Source organism: Dipodomys spectabilis, unplaced genomic scaffold, assembly GCF_019054845.1.
Source record: "Dipodomys spectabilis isolate Male_0828 unplaced genomic scaffold, ASM1905484v1 ptg000140l, whole genome shotgun sequence".
Lineage (NCBI taxonomy): Eukaryota > Metazoa > Chordata > Mammalia > Rodentia > Heteromyidae > Dipodomys > Dipodomys spectabilis.
Genome location: NW_024870817.1, coordinates 27,281,142 through 27,298,012, shown reverse-complemented (window position 1 = coordinate 27,298,012; position 16,871 = coordinate 27,281,142). Strand labels below are relative to the sequence as shown.

At 40.2% G+C, this 16,871-nt stretch overlaps 1 protein-coding gene across 3 annotated transcripts in view; it reads right to left on the bottom strand.

The window, feature by feature from the left end:
• Positions 1-16,871, bottom strand: part of Rad17 (RAD17 checkpoint clamp loader component) — a 35,663-nt gene that overhangs the window by 3,883 nt on the left and 14,909 nt on the right. For all 3 annotated transcript variants that reach the window (XM_042690676.1, XM_042690675.1, XM_042690674.1), the window contains 10 exons: positions 16,097-16,149; positions 15,304-15,429; positions 15,135-15,204; positions 11,270-11,378; positions 10,122-10,304; positions 8,021-8,106; positions 7,770-7,916; positions 5,143-5,289; positions 3,249-3,369; positions 934-991 (listed from right to left, as the gene is read on the bottom strand). In XM_042690676.1, coding sequence (XP_042546610.1) covers positions 934-991; positions 3,249-3,369; positions 5,143-5,289; positions 7,770-7,916; positions 8,021-8,106; positions 10,122-10,304; positions 11,270-11,378; positions 15,135-15,204; positions 15,304-15,429; positions 16,097-16,149 — 1,100 coding nt within the window. The remainder of the gene's footprint in view (positions 1-933; positions 992-3,248; positions 3,370-5,142; positions 5,290-7,769; positions 7,917-8,020; positions 8,107-10,121; positions 10,305-11,269; positions 11,379-15,134; positions 15,205-15,303; positions 15,430-16,096; positions 16,150-16,871) is intronic.

The following is a 16,871-nucleotide window of genomic DNA, read 5'->3' as shown; positions in this document are numbered from 1 at the left end:
ACTGCTTTTTGAGCTGAATGCCAGTGGCTCCTGACTGTAATCCTAGCTATTAGGAGGCTGAGATCTGAGGATCATGGTTTGAAGCCAGCCTGGGCAAGAAAGTCCATGAGACCCTTAACTCCAATTAACTACCAAAAAGCCAGAAATGGAGTTATAGATCAAAGCGGTAGAGCACTAGCCTTGAGCACAAAAGCTCAGGACAGCACCCAGGCCCTGAATTCAAGCTCCAGGACAGGCATACACATACACAACCCACAAAAACTGCTTCAGAGGGCTTAGTGGTAGAATGCTTGCCTACCATGCATGAAGCCTTGGGTCCAAATTCTCAGTACCACATAAAGAGAAAAAAAGCCAAAATGGCACTGTGGCTTAAGTGATAAGAGTGCTAACCTTGAGCAAAAGAAGCCCAGAGACAGTACCCAGGTCCTCGAGTTCAAGCCCCAGGACTGGCAAAACAAACAAAAAACAAAACAAAACACCCTCCTTTTGAAACTCCTTTTTAAACTGCTTGAGTACTTAATTTGATCTTATTTATGATTAAGTAATCTGAGATATAATTTCTCTAGATTATTGGCACTACTCTAGAAGCTATTTTCCAATAATATTTTTTTGAAAAACAGTGCATCTCTCTCTTTTGTGTGTGTGTCTAAATTTTCTGAAATAAGGAAATAGGATTTTGCTATTTTAGAAGCAGTTTCTGATCACTGCAAATCTTCAAGCCTTGATTGAGAATACCTCTAGGCAAGAAAGCTGCAAAGGTTTCTAGAATCACAAGATTAGGTGAATTTTGGGTTCTTTTGATATAGGTATAAGATGAAGGAACTACAATGTAATTATATAGCATTTAATCTCTGGGGATACTGTATTTTTCTATTTTACAGAGAATATTTATTGACTATAAGTTGAGTATATTCAATGAACACTTCAGCTTACCTTCCAAAGTGTCTCTTCAGAGGAAGTCTTCCAATATCTTGGATAAAAGAAATCTGAGCTGAAAACATATTTGAAAAGTTTTTTTTAATGCCATCATTCTTTGTCTTTTTCTTTCTTTTCTTTTTTGGCAGTACTGGGGTTTGAACTGCAGGACTCAAGTGTGCTAAGCAGGAGTTTTTACCACTTAGTGCCATGATAGTGGGTATCATTCTTTTCCAACTGATAAGTAAAAACCATGTATATTTAAGTTGTTCAACATGGCATTTGACTTGCCCATGTAATTGTAACCCCTCTGTACAGTACATTCACAATAAAAAAAGAGTGCCAAAAACATGACATTTGATTTATGGGTACGTTGTGGAATGGCTACATCAAGCTTACATGTATACCATCCTACCCACTTACTCTTTTGGTAGAGCCCTGAATGAAAATCTACTTGTAGCATTCTTCAAATGTACTATATCTGTAGGTGACAGTACTGGGGCTTGAACTGCGAGCCTTGTGCTCTCCTTGGCTTTTTGTTGTTTGTGTTTTTATGGCGCTGGTCCTGGGGCTTGAACTCAGGGCCTGGGTGCTATCTCTGAGCATTTCTTTGTTGTTATTGTTGTTTTTCAAGGCTAGAGCTCTACCATTTGAGCCACAACTCCATTTCTGGCCTTTTTGGTGTTTAATTGGAGTAAAAAGTCTCATGGACTTTCCTGCCTGGGTTGGCTTTAAACTGTGATCCTCATATCTAAGCCTACTGAGTAGCTAGGATTATAGGTGTGAGCCACTGGTGTCCAGCTTGCTTTTGTTTTTATGCTAACACTAGGGCTTGAACTCAGGGCCTTGCATATGTGCTTGGCTTTTTCCTCTCAAGGCTGGCACTTTACCACCTAAGCCATACCTGCCCTTCCATCATTAATTGGAGATAAAGAATCCCACAGACTCTTGTCCCAACTGGCTTCAAACTACAATTTTCAGATCTGAGACTTTTTTTTTTTTTTGCCAATCCTGGAGCTTGAACTCAAGACCTAGGTGCTGTCCTCAAGTCTCTTTGTGCTGAAGGCTAGTGCTCTACCACGTGATCCACAGCACCACTTCTGGCTTTTTCTGAGTTTATTGGAAATAAGAGTCTAGTGGACTTTTCTGCCCACGCTGGCCTCAAACCGTCATCCTCAGATCTCAGCCTCCTTGAGTAGGTAGACTTATAGTGTGGTCAGAAAGCTGGAAATGAAGCTGTGGTTCAAGTGGTTAGAGCATCAGCCTATAGTACAAAAGATACGGAACAATGTCCAGACCTTGAAGTGAATCAAGCCCCAATAGCAGAATATACATACAAAATAATAATCCTGGGGCTCGGAAGGTGGCTCAGTGGTAGAGCGCTTGCCTTGCATGCCTGAGGCCCTGGGTTCAGCAACACATAAGCAAAAAGCCAGAAGTGGCTCTGTGGCTCAAGTGGTAGAGTGCTAGCCTTGAGCTGAAGAGCTGAGGGACAGCGCCCAGGCCCAGAGTTCAGGCTCCACAACCGGACCCCCCCCCTCAAAAATAATAATAATCCTCAAAAAATTAGCAATATTTGAATGTAATTTAGCATTACTGCTCTGACATTAACATGTATAAGTGAAAAATGTTATTTTCACTTACATTAGTATTTGCTTATATTATCAATTCAAGCTTGGGCACAAAATAAAGTCCAGAAAAGTGTGAACAACTCTAGTCTAATGCTAGTTAGGTGGTTGAGGGGGGAGGTGCCTTCAATTTATTTCAATAAAAAGCATGTATCAATTCTGGGTCAAAAACAGGGAAGCCAGGTGCTAGTGGCTCATGCCTGTAATCAATCTTAGACACTGGGTCAATGTAAGGACTACAGTTGAAAGCCAGCCTGGGCAGAAAAATCTGTGAGAATTTTATCCCCTATTACCCACCAAAAAGTTGGGAGTGGAGCTGTGGCTCAAGTGGCAGATCATTAGTCTTGAGTGAAAAAGCTGAGGAATAGTGTCTAGGCCTTGAGTTCAAGCACTAGCACCGGCACATGTATGTGTGCATGTGTGTACACACCACACACGCTACATACATATATTAAAAGAAAAAAGCAAGAACACAGAGGGAGTAGAAGTCTGATTTAAGTGGTAAGTGCTAACCATAAATAAGCGAGCCAAGAAGAGCTGGAAGGACCTGAGTTTAAGCCTTATCACCAGTGGAAAAAAAAAATAAAGGAGGAAGGGAAACCTTTTATCTCACTATGTATTGTGTATACACAGAGTACATTCGACTCACAGTAAGTTACTGTTATAAAACACGACTATTGGAAGGAAAGCAAAGCTTGCAGTTACCTTGATTTCGCATTGGAATGGTGAGCTGAGCAAGATAGGGCAACAGCTGTGTTTGAAGGCATAAAGCTGGTAGGCAGAAGTCAGAAAAAAGTGCTTTTGCTGCCAGGCAATTTTCCCGATACTGTATGGAAAAAATATGAAAAGTTAAATAAAACTGAAAATATGGTTATACACTGCTAGACAAATATAGCTTTTTTTTTTACTTTTTGGGAGAAAGTCTCATGTAGCACTGTATTGACCTCAATTTCAATACTTTGCCTTCACTTCCTTATGTACACAAATATATTTAAAATCTGTTTTATGAATTTATCTAATTATTTTCTCAGCATAACCTGAGACATTAGCAGCAACCTTCATATCTCATGTTTACTGTAGTTTCTAGGTTGAATTGAGACCACACTGCATAACTAACCTACACAACCCAGGCTTCTGTAAGAACTACAATGAAATGGACTAACAATGCATTTCTCAGCACATTTTTCTAATTGTTTCAAGTCAATGTGGCACAAGACACCTCAAATTTACTTCTAAGTAAAATTTGTATCTTAGGGCCTTTTTGATTTTGTCTTTTTTTTTTTTAAATGACATACGGTTTTCCTATATATCCCAGTTTGGCCTCAAATTTGTCTTGTTACTGATTATAGGCATACACCACTCCATCTAGTCATTATATCATTTCTTACTAGTGGTAGTACCAGAGTTTGAACTCAGTGCCTCATGCTTGCTTGGCTGGTGCTCTACTACTAGAGCCATGCCTCCAGCCCTGCTTTTGATTGGTTATTTTGGAGATGGAGTCTTAAGGACTTTTCTGCCCAGGTTGGCTTCAATCTGAGATCCAGAGGATCTCAGCCTCCCAAGTAACTCAGATTGCAGGTGTGAGCCATCAGTGCTCAGCATCTATGATGTATCTTAAGATTACGAACACTGCCAGGCCTATGTGGCTCTTGCCTATAATCCTAGCTATTTAGGAGGCTAAGATCTGAGGATAGCAATCTGAAGCCAGTCCAGACAGGAAAATCCATGAGACTTATTTCCAATGAACTAACTACTCAGAAAAACCTAGAAGTGATGCTGTGGCTCAAGTGGTAGAGGGCTAGCCTTGAGCAAAAGAGCTCAGAGACAATGCCCAAGCTCTGTAATCCTATTCAGGAGGCTGAAATCTGAGGATCTCAGTTTGAAGTCAGCCCAGGAAGACTAAGTCTGTGAGACTCTTATATCTCCAGTTAAGCAACAAAAAAGCCATAAATGGAGCAGTGGCCAAAGTGATAGAGCACCAGCCTTGAGCAAAAGAAGCTCAGGCACAGCACCTAAGCCCTGAATTCAAGCCCCAGGACAGGCAGAAAGAAAGAGGGGGTAGGGGAGGGGAGGGGGGGGAAGGAAGGGAGGGAGGCAGGCAGGCAAGAAAGAAAGGAAATACAAGAACACTGTGGATTTAGCAAGTAAAATGATAAATTTTTCTATTTCTTAAAATTTCAAAATAAGAACAACTTCATTGAGGTACAACTCATATACAGTTCAAATTATACAATTCAAATGCATAATGTACCCCAAGCTATCTTAGAACTACCTATATAGACGAAGCTACAACTTACCATTTTACCTGCCTCAGCCTTCTGAATGCTGAGATTACAGATATGTGCCAACATGCCTGATCAAAGTGTACAATTTTTTTTCCCTCCAGTCCTGAGTTCTGAATTAAGGAACTCAAATTTATTTGGCTTGCTTGCTTGGCTTGTTCTGTTCTATTCGAGCCTTGTCCATAGAAGCCAGCTTTTTGCTGTCAATTGGTGGAATCTTGAGCATATTTCTGCCCATCCTGGAGATTTCAGCTTCCTAATTAGCTAGGATTACAGGTATGAGCCTGTACCAACAATGTACAAATATTTATTGTTACCTTTTTGTGTATTAGAAACCACTGAGGCTTGTGCAAGGGTCGAAAACTTGATCCTCCTTGGCAATGAGCAAATCCGCGGGCTTTGTTGGAATGTATCACACCTCTTGTAGCTACAGACGTACTATATTCCCCAAGTAAAGAGCGTGACTATCAGACAAGATGAGAAATTTAAAAAAGAGATTTATGAAGCAGCATAAATGGTACTACTGATACACAAAAAAGGTGAAGCCAAATTTAGTTGCTTTGCATCCATTTCAACATTATCAAAGCCTAAAAATGATAGTGTTGCCAAGTTATTTAAAAGAAGACCAACTTAGACATAAAAATCAAATACAATGGAAAACCCTTTGTGGGACTTAAATGAGGAGAGGGGAGCCAACTTGAAATACATTTTTGAGGCAACTTGGTGAAACCTAAGTAAGGACAATACAATGCTAAACTACTATAAACTAAACGTCAATGTTCTCAAGTGTGAATGTCTTTCTTCACGCATGTTTGAAATTAACTTTCCAATTATTCAGCACAAAACAAATGGGTAAATATATAGACGGTAAAAAAGTTGCAAAATGTAAAAAAATAACAATAGGTAAGAACATACAGGCTTTCATTGTACTATTCATTGAATTACTCAGAGGTTGGTCATTTTCAAAATAAAAAAGTAATTATATGAAGACATAAGAAATAATTAAAATAAGGTAATAGATATGCTTATTATTGAGTTGATTACTACCCATGAATCCAAACCATCACACTGTAATTCATATACAGATGTATAAATATGCCAGGTGATGGTGGCTCACACCTGTAATCCTAATTATACAGGAGGCAGAGATCTGAGGATTTCAGTTCAAAGTCAGCACCAAAAAGCTAGAAGTAGAGCTGTAACTCAAGTTGCAGAGTGCCAGCCTTGAACCAAAAAACTTAGGCTCTTATAGGGATAATGCTAAGAGCCTGAGTTTTAAAAAATGGGGGGGGGGGGGGGGGGGGGACGGACTTGGGAATGTGGCTTAATGTGCTTGCTTAGCTTGGATTCCTCAGTACCACATACACAGAAAAAGCCAGAAGTGGCACTGTGCCTCAAGTGGTAGAGTGCTAGCCTTGAGCAAAAGCAGCTCTGGGACAATGCTCAGGCACTAAGTTCTGAGTTCAAGCCCCAGGACTAGTAAAAAAAAAAAAAGGCCAGGCGCTGGTGGCTCACGCCTGTAATCCTAGCTACTCAGGAGGCTGAGATCTGAGGATCACGGTTCAAAGCCAGCCCGGCAGGAAAGTCCGAGACTGTTATGTCCAATAAACCACCAGAAAACTGGAAGTGGTGCTGTAGCTCAAGTAGTAGAGCGCTCACCTTGAGCTGAAGGACAGCACTTAGGCCCAGAGTTCAAGCCCCACGAGTGACAAAAAAAAAAAAAAAGCACAAACACTGTTGCAATAAAAATTTTTAAAAAGTATTTTAAAATATTAAGTAAGGGCTGAGAAAGGTGGCTCAGTGGTAGAGTGCTTGCCTTGAATGCATGAGGCCCTGGGTTCGATTCCTTAGCACCACATAAATAGAAAAAGTGAGAAGTGGTGCTGTGGCTCAAGTGGTAGAATGCTAGCCTTGAGCTGAAGAGCTGAGGGACAGCAACCCAGGCCTAGAGTTCAAGCCCCATAACCAGGAAAAGAAAAAAAATTAAGTAAAAACTGCTGAGTAAGCTGGGTGCTAGTGGCTCACGCCTGTAATCCTATCTACTCAGGAGGCTGAGATCTGAGGACTGTAGTTCAAAGTCAGCTCGGGGAGAAAAGTCTGTGAGATTCCTATCTCTAATAAACCACCAGAAAACCGGAAGTGGTGCTATGGCTCAAGTAGTAGAGCACTCACCTTGAGCTGAAGAGCTGAGGGACAGCACCAGGCCCAGAATTCAAGCCCCACAACTGACCCAAAAAAAAAAAAAAAGGAAAGAAAAAAAAAACTAATTTAAGCCAGGCACTGGTGGCTCACTCCTGTAATCTTATCTACTCAGGAGCCTGAGATCTGAGAATCATGGTTCAAAGCTAGCATAGGCAGGAAAGTTGGAATGTTCAGAAAAAGCTGGAATGGTGCTGTGCTCTACCACTTGAGTAGAAAGAGGCTCAGGAACAGTACTCAGGCCCTGAGCTCAAACCTCAGGATCCCCCTAAAAAAAAATTTACAAGGTAAGTACTGGTGGCTCACACTTGTAATCCTAGCTACTCAGGAGGCTGACATCTGAGAATTGTGATTCAAAGCCAGCCAAAGCAGGGACGTGCATGAGACTTTAAACTCAAATTGAATACCTAAAAAGCTGAAAGTGGAGCTGCGGCTCAAGTGCTAGCCTTGAACAAAAAAGCTCAGGGTAAGCACCTAGGCCCTGAGTGTAAGCCCCAGGACTGGCCCATACACACACACAAATTACAAGACAGTAAAACAGTGTGTGGAGGGCAGGTATAGGTATAACAAAAGAAGCCAAAAGGGGGGAAGAAAACAACTCAAAAATGTAGTGCTATGTATTAATAAGATACTGGATTAATTAGGTATAGTATAGTAATTAAGAAGAGTCACAAAACATGTCCAATAAGCCAAAACTTTATCAATTTGAAATACAAACAAAAACATTTACAAAAAATAGTCTTACATTCCAGTTCCCACTGATGATATCTGCAAAACTCAGAAATTCACTGGCTCTGACAAGATCATCTATTTCCATGAAGAAATCTATGTAGTTTTGGTGAAGATATAAATTAAACAACTCTCCTGGCATGTGTGACATTTCTACTATTTCCTATAAAAGAGTATAGAAATTATGTAACTCTGGTCAAAATACACAAGTTAGATATGTGCAATATACCTTTTAGTAAGAGTATTAAGTACTATGAAAGACTTTACCTCAGGTTGAACAAGTAATGTATCCCGATCATGCTCTGATAAATGAGATGGTAGCCGAGGTGAGTCTAATTCTGCTAAAGGTGCTCCTATAAGAAATTTCTAGAATTATTAAATACTATCTTTACAATTATATAGCACCTTATTTTTAAAATTTTATTTTATTGTAAAGATTCTGTACAGAGGGGTTACAGTCACATGAATAAGGTAATGAGTACATTTCTTGTTGAATACTGTTACCCCCTTCTTTGTTTTTCTCCTACTCTTCCTTCCCTCACCTCCCTCCTCCCCCCACCTCGTTATAAAGTTCATTTCCAACATAGTGTCTTGTGAGTATCATTGTTGCAATGGGTCATCCTGTGTCCTTGTTTCAGCATTTTGTTATTTCCCTTCCCCTCCCCAAATTAGGTAAATGTATATACAAGATGCACGGTGTCAAAATCAAATACAGTGACAACAGGGGATATACCATAGGGGGAAGAACATACAACAGAAACAAAAGCACCTTGTTTTTTATGTGTGTATTTGTATTGGGGGCTTGGACTCAGAGCCCTGAGCTCTTGCTTGGCTTTTTCACTCAAGGCGGGCTCTGTACCATTTGAGCCACAACTCTACTTTTTGCTAGTTAATTGGAAATAAGAATCTTATGGATGCCGGGTGCTGGTGGCTCACGCCTGTAATCCCAGCTACTCAGGAAGCTGAAATCTGAGGATTGCGGTTCAAAGACAGCCTGGGCAGGAAAGTCCGTAAGACTCTCTTCCAGAAAACCGGAAGTGGCGCTGTGGCTCAAGTGGTAGAGTGCTAGCCTTGAGCTGAAGAGCTGAGGGACAGTGCCCAAGCCCAGAGTTCAAGCCCCATGACCAACCAAACAAAAAAAAAGAATCTTAAGGATTTTTCCTACCTGGGCTAGCTTCAAACCTCAATCCTCAGATCTATCTGTGAGTAGGATTAAAAGTGTGAGCCACCAATGCCCTGATACAGCACCTTTTATTTGAAGATTTTCACCATTTTGTACGTAATAGCAAAATACTCAGCAAACTGATAAAAAGTTTATGGCTTTTATAGACTTAAATAATCATTTCTGTGGCTGGAAGTGTATCTCAACCTGTAGAGTGCTCTCCCAGCCAGCATAAGCACCATTAAAAACCCATTCTCTAAAGTACTTCCCATTTCAGGTGTAGCCTGATTCCTTGCTTGGATTCAATTTATTAATCTATGTTGTTTAATTACTTCATAGGGGAAAGATGCTCTTTGCCTGGAGAGTAGAATGTTACTCCCTCATGCAAGAGGTTATAAATCACCACTAGGGGGGAAAAGAAAGGGTGGTAGGAAAAGAATCAGATTGCACTGGCCAATGACTTTCCAAAGTGAGAGTATACAGTGAGGTGAGTATTTTCATTGCTTACTAAAATGATGGTCATTTACTTTCCTTATGCTGACATGAAGATTTCCATTTTGAAATACCAGTTTCTTTTTACAGGATCATAAGGCTATCAATTGGCTCTCACTGTTACATAAAGAAAAGAAGTTTGGGATTTCATTGAAAGAAGGGACAACGTGGGGCGATTAAGGATGGGCAGCAGGGATGTAGAAGCCCAGGGGGAGTAGGTAACAAAACAGACTGAAGAGGGCAATCAACACTTGTAGTTGGGTGGGCAGCAAGTTAGTGAAAAGTAGAGAAATACATGAGGAGCAAAAGCCCTTAAGCTATCTGACAACTTGGCTAGGGTCTCAGTGCCAGACCTCGTGGCTAAGATAACTTTAGGCTACTAATACTTGCTGCTTAATAGCCTTGATAGACTGGCATCTAGTCGCAACAAACTGCACTTTATATATTTTATAGACATGAATATGGCCTACAGTTTGTTTTTAAGTTTAATTATGCTCATAGTAAGAAAATGGCCCACATAGTTAATACAAAAATTTTCTGCTATGTTGTAGGTCTTGTTAACAAACATTATCTTACCTGGCCCTAGGGGTTTCTTGTAACAACACAAAATTCGAGGCATTTCAAAAATGTGGCATCATATTTCCACTTTACAACTAATATCAAACACATAAAAAACCCCACATACATAGAAAGAAAAAATGCACAGTTTCTTACTTTTACAATACAGAATTTTCCCCAAAGCTCTGAAGAGAAAGAGAGAGACATCCTTGCCACCAATGGGCTGGACCTCCTGATTTTCAAAAACACCATCCGGTTTTTTTCCTCGTTTTGATTTTGACAGTGCACCATCTGATTTTAATGACATTCCTTTTTTCCTTGGCTGTAAATTGTTCTCTCCTAAATAATATGCATCCAAAGGAAAATATTTAAAATAAAATCAAAATATGAAAATTAAAATTGAGCATTGCAGCTACACTAAACATTGTAAATAAAATATTTTCCTAATAAACAATAAGTGTAAACTATGTGAATTAAGAGTCTTCTTTGGGTTGCTATTAAAATGATATAAAATGTTTTTTTAAATGATCTCAGCTGGGTACTGGTGGCTCACACCTGTAATCCTAGCTACTCAAGAGGCTGAGATCTGAGGATCACAGTTCAAAGCTAGCCTGGGCAGGAAAGTCCTTGAGATTCTTATCTCTAGTTAACCACCAGAAAATTAGAAATGGCGCTGTGGGCTCAAAGTGGTAGAGTGCTATCCTTGATCTCAGGGACAGCGCCCAGGCCCTGAGTTCAAGTCACATGACAGACAAGAAGAAAAAAAAATCTCATAATTTCCAACACCAAAAATAAATAGTATCTTGTAATACCTGCTGCAAATTTTCACATATTATTTAAGGATACACTAATACAATCATATTGGTATAGGTACAAGGTACTTATTCTTAGCATCTTATCTATAAATATGTATATTAACTCATTTGTCCCCTATAACAATTCTAGATGGGGGAAATATTTTTTTTTTGAGGGGGGGGGGGGTCTGGTCATGGGGCCTGAACTCTGGGCCTGGGCACTGTCCCTCAGCTCTTCAGCTCAAGGCTAGCGCTCTACCACTTGAGCCACAGCCCCACTTCCGGCTTTTTTCTTTTTGCTTATATGGTGCTGAGGAATTGAACCCAGGGCCTCAGGCACGCAAGGCAAGCGCTCTACCACTGAGCCACCTTCCCAGCCCGAAAGGGAAATAATTATTAAATACACATCTGTAATCCCAAACACAAGAAAATATTTGATTTCATTTCATAAATACTTTAGAGAAAGCCACTTATTGCATAATGCTATGGCAATGGGTAGTTTAAAGTTACCTTTGGAAGAAAACTGGAGGCTATTTATTGCACTTCTGATGTCACCAGAACATCCTTGGCAAAGCAACTCTAGAGAAGTTTTATCAGGAACAGTAGTTTTTCCTCCATTCTAAAATCAGCAAAGTAAACTTTAGAAAACTTAAAAGAACTTCCCCCCAATCCATTTCTTAACTTAATAAAAGCAAAAATAACAAAAGACTTCATATTCATAGTCAAGTATGGGTACATACTCAGCACTCAGGAAGACTCGAGTAGCCAGCCAAGGTACACTGAGACTATCTCAAGAAAGGCCCCTGTTTAAAACATGAGTTTGCTTTTGAATGGTATTAATGTCAATGACTGCATAATTTAAGCTAAAATTCCAGGAGTAGTAAATATTGTTTCCTTTACTGTGACTAGATTAATTTCTGTTTTTGTGCTAGTCTGGAGACTTGAACTCAAGAGCGTAGGGCCCAACCTTAAGCTTTTATGCCCAAGGCTAGCACTCTACCACTTTGAGCTACAGCTCTACTTCCAGATTTTTGGTAGTTAATTGGATATAAGTCTCACACTTTTTCTGGCCAGGCTGGCACTGAACCATGATCCTCAGATCTGAGCCTCCTGAGTAGCTAGGGTTATAGGCATGAGCTGCCATTACCCAGCTGGCTAAGTTGGTTGTTTTTTTTGTGTGTGTATGCATTTTTTGTTGTTGTTGTTGCTGCTCTTGGGGCTTGAACTTGGCCTGAGCACTGTCCCTCAGCTCTTCAGCTCAAGGTGAATACTCTACCACTTGAGCCACAACACCACTTCCAGTTTTCTGAGTGGTTTATTGGAGATAAACCACGGACTTTCTGCCTAGGCTGGCTTTGAACTGTGATCCTCAGATCTCAGTCTCCTGAGCAGCTAGGATTATAGACTTGAGCCACTGGTGCCTGGCTGCTGTTGGTTTTTAAGTTCTCTCTCTCTCTCTTTTTTCTTTGCCAGAACCGGGGCTTGAACTCAGGGCCTGAGCATTGTCTCTTTTTTGCTCAAGGCTAGCACTCTATCACTTGAGCCACAGCACCATTTCTGGATTTTTCTGTTCATGTGGTACTGAGGAATTGAACCCAGGGCTTCATGTATGCAGGGCAAGTGCTCTACCATTAAGCCATATTCCCAGCCACGTTCTCTTTCTTTTTTCATATACATAATACTCACATATACAAAGTTGCTTCATATACACAGTTATGTGTTTTAAAGATAGGTATTAAATTCAAATATGCGTGTTAATATATAAGAAGTTCTATTACTTTACCCCATACTTCACAGTGCAGCATATGGCAAGATTTATCTGACCTATTCCCCATTTACAAACTTGTAATTCTTTATTAACAAAAGATTTAATTCACTGACTCTAGCTCACCCCATTTCAGACGTTGTAAAAACTGACTATAAGCTAGGCAACAGTGGCTTACACCTGTAATCCTAGCTATTCAAGAGGCTGAGATCTGAGGATCACAGTTCAAACCCAGCCAGAGCAAGAAAGTCTCCAATTAACCACTCAAAAATCAGAAATGGAGCTGGACACTGGTGACTTACACCTGTAATCCTAGCTACTCAGGAGGCTAAGATCTGAGGACTGCGGTTCAAAGCCACCCTGGGCAGAAATGGCCGTGAGACTCATCTTCAATAAACCACCAGAAAACTGGAAGTGAAGCAGTGGCTCAAGTGGTATAGCACTAGCCTTCACTGAAGAACTCAGGGACAGCACCCAGGCCCAGAGTTCAAGACCCATGACAATAAATAAATAAATAAATAAATCAGAAGTAGTGTTGTGGCTCAATTGGAAGAACACTAGCCCTGAGTACAAAACTTATTGGAAGAGAAAAAGTCTTGCTAACTTTTTGCCCTTAATGGCATACCATCAATTCTGTGGTACATTCAATGAATTATTGCCTGTAATCTTCCCTCTAATCCCTTCATTCTTCTACCCTTTTCGTTCTGGCCCAACCCTCCCCTCTTGCAACAGCGCGTTTCCTGGTACTTATTTTGTTGGGCTTTAACTAAGTCTTTTTAAAGATTTATACTATTTGCACTCTCCATAGTCTATTATACTTGTTAATTAATTTGTAACCCTTTGCTTACAACCACACAATTAATCTCACCACAAATGAATCTCAAGTAGCTTATAGACATAAGCCACTGTGTTCAGCTTTTTTGATGTTATTCTTATTTTGATAGTGTAAGGCTTTGCATTTTTTTAGGCAGACACTGTGCATGCTTAAGCCATACCTCTAGTCCTTTTTGCTCTGTTTATTTCTGAGCCAGGGCCCTGTTTATTTCTGAGACAGGGGATAGGAACTCACTTTTTGTTCATGCTGACCCTGACTAGGGTACATCTACTTTCTCCATCCTATTGAACATGGGACGTCAGACATTATGAAAACAACTGAGTTTTTTTTGTTGAAGAACTTTTTTTTGCTTTGGACTTCCTGGAACCATGATCTTCTTCCCACATTAACCATGATTCATGACTGCTAGGATGATAGGTGTGCACCACCATGTCCAGTAATGGGTTAAGAAGAGATCTTACAAACACTTTGCTTAGGTTGATATTGAACCACAATCCTTACCATCTTAGTCTCCAAGGCAGCTAAGATTTAGTTAAAGGCATGCTATTCATTTTTCAAAAATTCTAGATATGCATCATTTGCCCGAAATAAAATGTAATTTAAAATCTCAATCCTTGTAGAATGAAGGATATCCCGTGAAAATTATTACTACACACAATGTGGTAATAATGTAGCCAAAATGTATGGGCAATAGTTCTTTCCATGCTTTATGATGTGAGAGGAGACTAAAGATCCAGGGTGAGGCATAGCTCCGTAGTAGAGTTCCTAGCATGTTTGAAGTCTTGGGCTTGATACCCAGCACTGAAGGGGGTAGAGGGGAGAAGCAAGCAAGTAAGAAAGAAATTCAGTATGTTTTTGGCAGTACTGATATTAGAATTTAGAGACTCATGCTTACTAGCCAGGTAGGTGCTCTGAAGAGCCATGCCTTTATAGTTATTTTGAGATAGTTTCTTGTTTTTTTGTCTGAATATTTTGATCTACCTGATCTCAGCCTCACACATAGTTGGGATAAAAAGTGTGAGCCACAATACCCAACTATTGATTGAGAAAGGCTCTAAAAAACTTTTTTTTTTTTTGTCGATCATGGGGCTTGAACTCTGGGCCTGGGCACTGTCCCTGCGCTCTTCAGCTCAAGGCGAGCGCTCTACCACTTGAGCTACAGCACCACTTCCGGTTTTCTAGTGGTTAATTGGAGATAAGAATCTCATGCACTTTTCTGCCCGGGCTGGTTTTGAACCGTGATCCACACATCTCAGCCTCCTCTGTAGCAAGGATTACAGGCGTGAGCCTGTAGTAGAAAAAGGTTCATGATTTTAAAAATTGGTCTTTCTAGGGGCTGGGAAGGTGGCTCAGTGGTAGAGCACTTGCCTTGCATGCCTGAGGCCCTGGGTTCGATTCCTCAGCACCATATTAGCAAAAAGAAAAAAGCCAGAAGTGGCGCTGTGGCTCAAGTGGTAGAGTGCTAGCCTTGAGCTGAAGAGCTGAGGGACAGCGCCCAGGCCCAGAGTTCAAGCCCCACGACCGGACCCAAAAAAAAAAAAAAAAGGTCTTTCTTAAATTTTCTAATTCTTTTTTTTTATTATGAAAATACCATACAGAGGATTTATAATTACATGGGCAAGATAATGAGTAGAAATTTTCTAATTCTTTATTAGTCTATTATACATATTTAAGACTAAGAATCACAATGATACATATCCAACTGCTGCAACTTATTCAGAACATATTGGGCCCTTAATGCTACAAGTTAAGATTAAAATTAATCAGATTCTTACCTTTATAGCTTCCATGGTCACTATTCGATTGAGAAATTTCATCATAATTGTTGGTGCCACAGGGTTGAAACTGTAGAAAGAAGTTTTATAAAGAAGGTGGTGGTCAAATGGTTAAATTTTTTAAAATGTAACCTATATTAAACATGATAACCAGAAATTTCTTTCTTACCTAATACTTGCGATAGAACACTCTTCTTGAATTATTTTAGGGAAGAGTAACCTATGGTGATTATCTCCACTGACACTGTCAGAGACTATAAATACAAGAGGACAACGGCCAATCTGCACATATTTCCTAAAATACAATATGTTGAAAATTTAAGTCATTTGTCATTTAATATGGAGTTTTAATTTAATATGGAGTTTTACTTTTTTTTTTTGGTTGTAGGGCTTGAATCTGGGGCCTAGGCACTGTCCCTAGGCTCTTTTTTCTCAAAGCTAGCACTCTACCATTTTGAGCCACAGTGCCACTTCTGGTTTTCTGATAGTTAATTGGAGATGAGCATCTCATGAACTTTCTCGCATGGGCTGTCTTTGAACTGTGATCTTCAGATCTCAGCCTCTTTTTTTTTTTTTTTCCCAGTTGTGGGGCCTGAACTCTGGGCCTGGGCGCTGTCCCTCAGCTCTTCAGCTCAAGGCTATAGCGCCACTTCCAGCTTTTTCTGCTTATGTGGTGCTGAGGAATTGAACCCAGGGCCTCATGCATGCAAAGCAAGCACTCTACCACTGAGCCACCTTCCCAGCCGCAGATCTCAGCCTCTTGAATAGCTAGAATTACACGTGTGAACTACTAGTACCCAGCAGTTTTACTTATTTTGATCTTGTGTGTGTGTTAGTGTGGTCAGGGGTTCAAACCTAGAGTTTTACTCATGTTAGACAAACTCCACTGGACAAATTCCATGGGACTACAACATCAACACCTAATGTGCGTGTAAAGAATGATATACTTCACTGACACTTACCTTAGAATTTCATGTAAAGTATGAGGATCTCGAAAAAACTGGTTAGGAAAATCCTATTAGAGATACAGGATAAATATTACTTCAGTTGTATTGCACTGACAGTTTATTTTCAGATTTATATTTATCAAGGAACATTTTTAGCTAGCCAATGTATTTTAACTAGTTTTCAGAGAAATATGAAGTAGTTCACAGCCTAAATAGTAATATAAATCAATGTAAATCTTAACTTTTACATCAAACTTCTTAGAGTTACTTTATCAACTATATAGTATATTTCACTGAAAAGTAACTGTTCACAGATTTCCTTCTTTTTTCTTTTGCTAATACTAGGATTTGAATTCAGGATTTTGCCAATACATGCCTTTATCCGTGTTTTTGCTTCAAGTTCCTTTTCAGAGAAGTTCTTTTTTTTTGGTCATGGGGCCTGAACTCCAGACTTGGGTGCTGTCCCTCAGCTCTCCAGCTCAAAGCTAGTGCTCTACCGCTTGAGCCATAGTGCCATTTCTGGCCTTTTCTGTGTTTATGTAGTACTGAGGAATCGAACCCAGGGCCTCATGCAAATGCTACCACTGAGCCACCTTCCCAGCCCTCTTTTTTTTTTTTTTTTGGTCCGGTTGTGGGGCCTGAACTCTGGGCCTGAGCACTGTCCCTCAGCTCTTCAGCTCAAGGCTAGTGCCCTACCACTTAAGCCACAGTGCCACTTCCGGCTTTTTTCTTTTTGCTTATGTGGTGCTGAGGAATCAAACCCAGGGCCTCAGGCAAGCAAGGCAAGCGC